The 6,621-nt window shown below is 41.1% G+C and overlaps 2 protein-coding genes across 4 annotated transcripts in view; one reads left to right on the top strand and one right to left on the bottom strand.

Moving 5' to 3' along the window:
* LOC101859126 (dual oxidase 2) overlaps positions 1 to 2,733 on the top strand; it is a gene marked incomplete in the record, with an annotated part of 77,698 nt that extends 74,965 nt beyond the window's left edge. Inside the window, 1 exon segment of the mRNA XM_013087081.2 lies at positions 96 to 2,733. Within this exon segment, the coding sequence (XP_012942535.1) occupies positions 96 to 218 (123 nt within the window).
* Positions 2,734 to 2,919: 186 nt separating this feature from the next.
* Positions 2,920 to 6,621, bottom strand: part of LOC101857670 — a 5,741-nt gene continuing 2,039 nt past the window's right edge. For 2 of the 3 annotated variants that reach the window (XM_005106565.3, XM_005106566.3), the window contains exons 2-5: positions 6,379 to 6,597; positions 4,833 to 6,024; positions 4,410 to 4,448; positions 2,920 to 3,590 (exon numbers count right to left, since the gene is read on the bottom strand). In XM_005106565.3, the coding sequence (XP_005106622.1) occupies positions 3,244 to 3,590; positions 4,410 to 4,448; positions 4,833 to 6,024; positions 6,379 to 6,597 (1,797 nt within the window). In that variant the 3' untranslated portion in view covers positions 2,920 to 3,243. Of the gene's footprint in view, positions 3,595 to 4,409; positions 4,449 to 4,832; positions 6,025 to 6,378; positions 6,598 to 6,621 lie in introns of all 3 variants that reach the window. The other variant, XM_005106567.3, reaches the window with a different exon arrangement.

The raw sequence follows: 6,621 nt of genomic DNA, 5'->3' as shown, positions 1-6,621 counted from the left end.
TTGATCGTGTGTGTGTGTGTGTGTGTGTGTGTGTGTGTGTGTGTGAAAACGCAAAAACTCCGATCTGAAATAATATTTTACTCACACCTCAACAGGTGTCGCAGATTGGAGTGTTCAGCTGTGGCCCTCCTGCCATGACTAGGAATATCCAGCTAGCATGCACAGAGATCAACGCATACACAGGCCCGTCCCTCATACACCACTTTGAGAACTTTTAATCTTTGGTACAGGCCTGCACAAGGACGGAGGAGAGGCAGACAGCTTGGTGTGGGACGATAACATGCTACAACAGATATTTGTTTATTTGAAGTAAAGGAATATTGGAACAGTGTTACTCTTTATTTTATGAGCTTTAGTACCCTGTAGTCCTTTCCTCCACCCTGACCCGACCCTGAGCTTCGCGAATTATTTTGTCATGATATTAAATGCGGTCTTTGAAACCATTGCTTTGTTATGATATTAGCACATAATTTTGGGAATCAGTACTTTGTCAGTGTTCTCAATTGCAAGTACCCATGCACGAATATACTCTGAGCCGTTCGTTTCGTTCCGAGGAAACTGTTATTCTTTATCCATGTTGATGATGATTTGAAGTAAAGGAATGTTGGAACGGTGTTATTCTTTATTTTATCAGCTGTAGTACCTTGTAGTCCTTTCTTCCACCCTGACCCGACCCCGAGCTTCGCGAATTATTTCGCCATGATCTTAAAGGTGGTCTTTGAAACCATTGCTTTGTTATGATATTAGCACATAATTTTGGGAACCAGTACTTTGTCAATGTTCTCAATTGCAAGTACTCATGCACGAATATGCTCTGAGCCGTTCGTTTCGTTCCGAGGAAACTGTTATTCTTTATCCATGTTGTTTTTCTCACTTTCCCTCGAAGTGACAGTTTTCCTTCCACCCTGCTTGCATAGGGCAGCATTGTGTATGCCGACTGCCTGTCATGGTAGAGCATTGTGTATGTGGTGGTTTATTAGTCGATGCCTGTTGTTATATTTTGTTGCACACGTAATATTGATGTAGAGAACATAAGGTGGGTTTTTTTATATTCACGTAAAACATTGATTTGTTTCCAGTTCAACACTCAGCAATTATAACAACGATTTCTGAGATGCTGTCCAAATAGTAACTAGTGGTTTTGGGATAGCAGTTCACTCACAGTACTATATTTAATACGTTTCAGAAAGAAGAAATCTTGTTAGCTACCATAATTAAGGTTTGCGTAAGAGCTGAAGTACCCTTTTTTGACAAAATTAGTAGCAACTCTTTAGCGTTTTCTGTCACATCATCAAAATGGATTAAGAGCTAGCTTACAAATATTGCTGCAAATTTCAGATCTTTCTTTTTTTTTTAAAGTCTTGAATAAGGTTTTGAAGAGATCGGTTTAAAAGAGCCCCTTGACTTTCACAATACAACTTATTTGTGGCAGAGCTGTTTCCATGAATTCCCCTTCATATTATGGTGATGATCATATTATGAGCATTTCGGGTAGATTTTAGATGGGAAATATATATTTTGTTTCTACATAAAGATATGTTTTTGTTTATTTACAATGTATGTTTTGCATTCATACTTAGCTTTGCTTAGATTATATCTTGACACTATAAATATTTATGATAAATCAAGTTAGTCAATCAAACTGGAAAACCAAGCTTAATATTGACACAGTCCGGGACTGGGTTTTTTTTCAAAGTTGTTGACGTTTCCGAAAACGTTCCATGGATATGGAAATAACGGTTTTATATTATATAGAATTGATAATGAAAGCTTGATGACAGCAAGGCACACTAACTATAATATTAGTGGCATTCACAAGTTATAGAGGAGGGGGGCATAATTTGTTCAGCCCTTTGTTAGCAAATGTAAATGTTAAGAAAACAATGTGAAGGGTTTCAACCAGATTTTGCTTTATAGGCAGTCAGGTCCACTTTTTGAAAAACGACATTAAACCCCAAATTCCCTTTGCGGTCACAAGGTTTAATTTCAGCTTTTAGGTATAATATAAATATTGGAAATTAAAAACCAAATCGTGCTTGACCTTAAACTTCAGCCCCTTTGAAAAGATCTTCAGTTCATTTTCAATTTCAAAAGGTATAAGGTGATTCTTTACATAATAAAAATCAGTACACATATTTTTACAGTAGCTTATAAAAAGCTGACCAAACATCAACGAAGACCAGTTGTTGGTTGAGACTAAGTCCAGTAAACATTTAAGACTAAAACTAGTGAACATTTTACAATTTTAAAATACACTTTTTATTTCGGAGAAATGAAGAGATTTTTTAAAAAAAAATAATCTCGCTGGCACTTATGCCCTTCCTGAACCTTGTCTCATTCAGTGACACATGAACATACTGTAATGATGGTTTGTAGGGGGGAAAAAAGTAATGTTCACGTTTACGCAAACAATGCGTTTTGGATAACGTGTGTATCTCTCTTCGGAAAATATTTTGTTTTTTGGCTTAGCAACTGGCATGTGTTGCTTAAACGAGTCTCGCAATGATCTGAGATGCCGCATAGTTTTTCAAAATGAACTTTGTTGATTTCTGCATTTTGAGCGTTTCTTTTACAAATTATGCTCCAATGTTGGTTCTAACGTGTTTTGTCTTCCTATACGCTTTTCTGTATTTTTTAACAAATTTTCTTCTTCACCTTTTATCAAGTTATACTAAACCAGTGCTATGTTTCATTAAATGTAGTTTGGTGCGAATAAATACGAGTTGTCTCAAAGTGTTGTTGTCGATGATAATTATTTCACTTCACTTAAGGGGAAGAAGCTACTGAAATTTACTTATTTTCTTTCTTGGAGAGTGCGGGGTACATAATCTCCACTGTTCAAAGATTCAAATATAATGTTTTTGATTACTGAAATTAAGACCGTTTCTTTTCTAAAGCAGCCCTTTTCGTGTTGCGAGGTCAAAAGGCAACTGCGACTTTCGAAGACGTTCTTTTTCCGAAGGGGATTTTTGAATGGGAACTCTAGCAAACTCACATTGATTTGGACATGTCAGGGGACGGAAGCATTCAGCCATGACCATGTCTTATATAGATATATTATATCTTCCTTGACTCTAACTCTGCACCCAACTTAGGTATCTGCGTCAAGTCAAAAGAATAATTCATAATCATAATAATATTATCATTTATTATGCAGCAGTCTTAAGCAGCAAATGTGGAACAAAACGATATAAGGGCACTGAATAGGTCGCACAATGTATTATACTAGTTTTATTTTCTTTTTCAGTGTAATTCATTTACGTTTAAGGATGCAACAATCAAAAAGAAATACCGTAAAAAGATGTCTCGACTTTGATGAAACAGTTGGCTACTTTTGACATGTTTGATCCATTGTGAAATCAACACAGCGAGCGGGCAGTACACGCGCAGCCTGTGCTCAGAGTCTGTCTTGTGGGAAACCTCCCAGGAAAGTGAAGCTTTCTTGTTCCATCTATTAGAAGTGGCTAACTCTTCTCTTTTTGAAGACGGGACTTTTGAAGTGTTTGCTGACTGACCAACTGGCCACGCTTGTGTGAGATTCTGTGGCTGGCAGAGGTACGGCATGTGGCTCTCGGGTTCTGTAAGGGCTGCTGTCTAGGGTAGCAAGGAATTAGAGTATCACACGTTTGTTTGAGTCAAAGACAGAAAGAACAAGACAATAATGGGTGCTCACACTTCCCCTGCCTGTTTGTCAAAGTCAAAGTGTTTACCGCCTTATTTAACGGACGACAAAAATCTCCGTCCTGGACGCCGTTTGCTCACCCAACTGCTTACTTCAGTAACAGATTAAACATCCGGCGGGCTCGTCTAACAGCTCGTGACTTTACATACGGTCAGTACATCCTTTCTACTTTATTTGGTAGCTGCAGGAAAAGGCCTTGTCACAGTCAAACGTGCATACATGTATATCAGTCGCACGAAGGAAAGCTAGTAGTAGTGGGTTCTTGTAAGAATCAAGTTCATATACATCAATGAGGAAAGCTTGTGAGAATGCTGGTTACATCAGGTACGCGCTTTGGCAGACAGCCAGTCGGCCAAACACTTCGAGCAAACTAACAAACTGACAGTAACAATACGCAGACTCTCTCTCTCTCTCTCTCTCTCTCTCTCTCTCTCTCTCTCTCTCTCTCTCTCTCTCTCTCTCTCTCACACACACACACACACACACACACACACACACACACACACACACACACACACACACATACATACATACCTACATACATACACACACACTCATGCACGTATACACATATATGCCCCCACCGCCACATCTCTACACATACCCACCATCTCTCGAGAACAAAGGCAATAAGTAACCAGCGTAAGGGGTTATTCAAAATGAATACATAACGTAAATATATACGTGAAGAAGTACGCCACTGTATCTTTCAGAAAACAAATCTCACCTTTCTTGAAAAGTTTCATCCATTTGAACAGTTTGGCTTCTGAAATTCAATTGAAAAAGATGTTTCGAATGAACAAGACAACTTAACGTGAATAACAGTGTATGCGATGTCCAACATTGTTTTAACAATGCTAGTTTGTTCACGTACATTGTACATGTACTTTGTCATAGTAGAAGAACTGTTATCCAGCATGTGCATACAAACAAGTTTGTTTGAGTGTGTGTGTGTGTGTGTGTGTGTGTGTGTGTGTGTGTGTGTGCGTGTGTGTGTGTGTGTGTGTGTGTGTGTGTGTGTGTGTGTGTGTGTGTGTGTAAACGATTTGTCCGTGATGCAACATTTTTTCTGTTTTGTCGAACTTCATGATGTCATTTATTTTTTTAAAAGTAAAATGAAAAGATCATGAAAGAATACAGTTTGACTTACTCTTTTTGATGACTGAAGGAGAGTCCGTGACCTCGGCGCATCCTTTGGGCGAACCGCCATGTTGCTTGTACATTAGATGCATGACGTCACGATTTTTCAGCGGTGTCATGTCATCCTCAAATTTGTACTCAAGATTTGCCCTCTGCAACGAGTCGACGCTCCTCAGACTGGGCTCTCGGTAGTCTCCCATCACACATGACACAGGGGACGCCGGTGGTTTACACAGAGGTCGTTCCTCTTTGTAGTCGTTGTGCTGTGTCTGTGACAACGCAGCGATCACGTTGTTGAGGAGAGCAGAAATGTCCTGTGGGTTGGCCTGTGAGATGTTTTCCTCCTTCAGAAAGTTTGGCGTGCTGAGTGTTTCACATGGGTTTCGTGCTTGTGGCGTATCGAAGTTCTCAGATTTATGAGCCCTCGGAGAGCGTACAAAAATATCCAAGTTGCTCTGGACAAAACCGTGAGGGGGTTTGGTGGAGGCGATGGATATGTCGGGATCGTTCAGGTTGTGTGGTTGGAAGAAATCAAAGCGGTCATTTATCTGTTGCAATTCTGTGTCACTTGAATTTTCCCCATCGCTCAAGGACGGGCAACAAAGGTTTGCGTTGTTTACCTGACACCTGTTTATTGGGGGGTATTGAAATGTTTTAGAAGTCTCTGCAGCTTTGACGAACGTGCTGTGGCTGATTGTTTCGGAAGAAGATTCTCGGCACAGCCTTGCTGTATGTTTTCTCCCTCTGCTCGACACGCCGGTAACATTACATTCAGAGCCAGGAATTGAGCCGCTTGCCCTGATTACATTGTGATTTGCAGGCCGATGACAAGGCACAACTTTCTTCGGTGATGCAGTAGCACAGACTATAGAGCAAGGCTCCTGTCTAGGTTTGATTTTGTACTTTGATTCATTATCGCTCTCTATCGTGAAAGTCCGGTTAACCTTCTGCCGACGAGATTTCCAGAACAGATTCTGTGACGGTTTTGTGCTGCCTGCTGTCGGTTTGAGGCAGATGCTCGACTTTTTTATTTCAGAGGGCTGCATGGCGCTGGAACGTGACATGTACCTGCCAGAGCCACTCCCTCTCGGGGAGCGTGAGCTGAATGCCTTCCGCACTGGAGTGCAGCTGTGGCTCTCCCGGTAGTCTTTGTAGGCAGGTCGGGCAAGGTTTTGAGTTTTTGAAGATTTGGTGTCGATAGTCTGTCGACAAAAGGTGAAGTCAACCGTGAGAATGATTTTCATGGTTAATGTTATAAACAAGTTTCACTGTCTTGTTCTCTCTCTCTCTCTCTCTCTCTCTCTCTCTCTCTCTCTCTCTCTCTCTCTCTCCCTCTCCCTCTCCCTCTCCCTCTCCCTCTCTCTCTCTCTCTCTCTCTCTCTCTCTTTGTGTCTTTCTTCTGACAATGTGTGCCTGTGAAATCTGTAAAGCTAAGTACTGGAACATACAAATACCCTCATCCCTCACCCCAGAAAGAAACCAAACAGATAGGGGAACACATTTAGGAAAACACATTGTCACAAAATGCACCCTTGTTGATGGTAAGATAAACTTACCTTTAGACAGAAGCTGTTACTGCTGTCCTCCTTGACCTTGCGAAAGACTTCGTTGAGGACGAAATGATTTTGCCTTTCCCCGTCCAGGTCGACACACAGGAAGCCCGTGGTGCAGACCCGGGCCTTGAAGTCCAAGTGTTGCGTACACGCCTCGCGGACCGCCCGTAGCACAGATGACAGGAAGGCATCACGTGAGGCACCGTCGTCCATTTCTATGAACTGGGGGACAATCGTGTCAAAATC

This window comes from Aplysia californica, unplaced genomic scaffold, assembly GCF_000002075.1.
Source record: "Aplysia californica isolate F4 #8 unplaced genomic scaffold, AplCal3.0 scaffold00543, whole genome shotgun sequence".
NCBI classification, from domain to species: Eukaryota; Metazoa; Mollusca; class Gastropoda; order Aplysiida; family Aplysiidae; genus Aplysia; species Aplysia californica.
The sequence above is the reverse complement of the archived record's forward strand: the minus strand, read 5'-3'. Positions and strand labels throughout refer to the sequence as shown.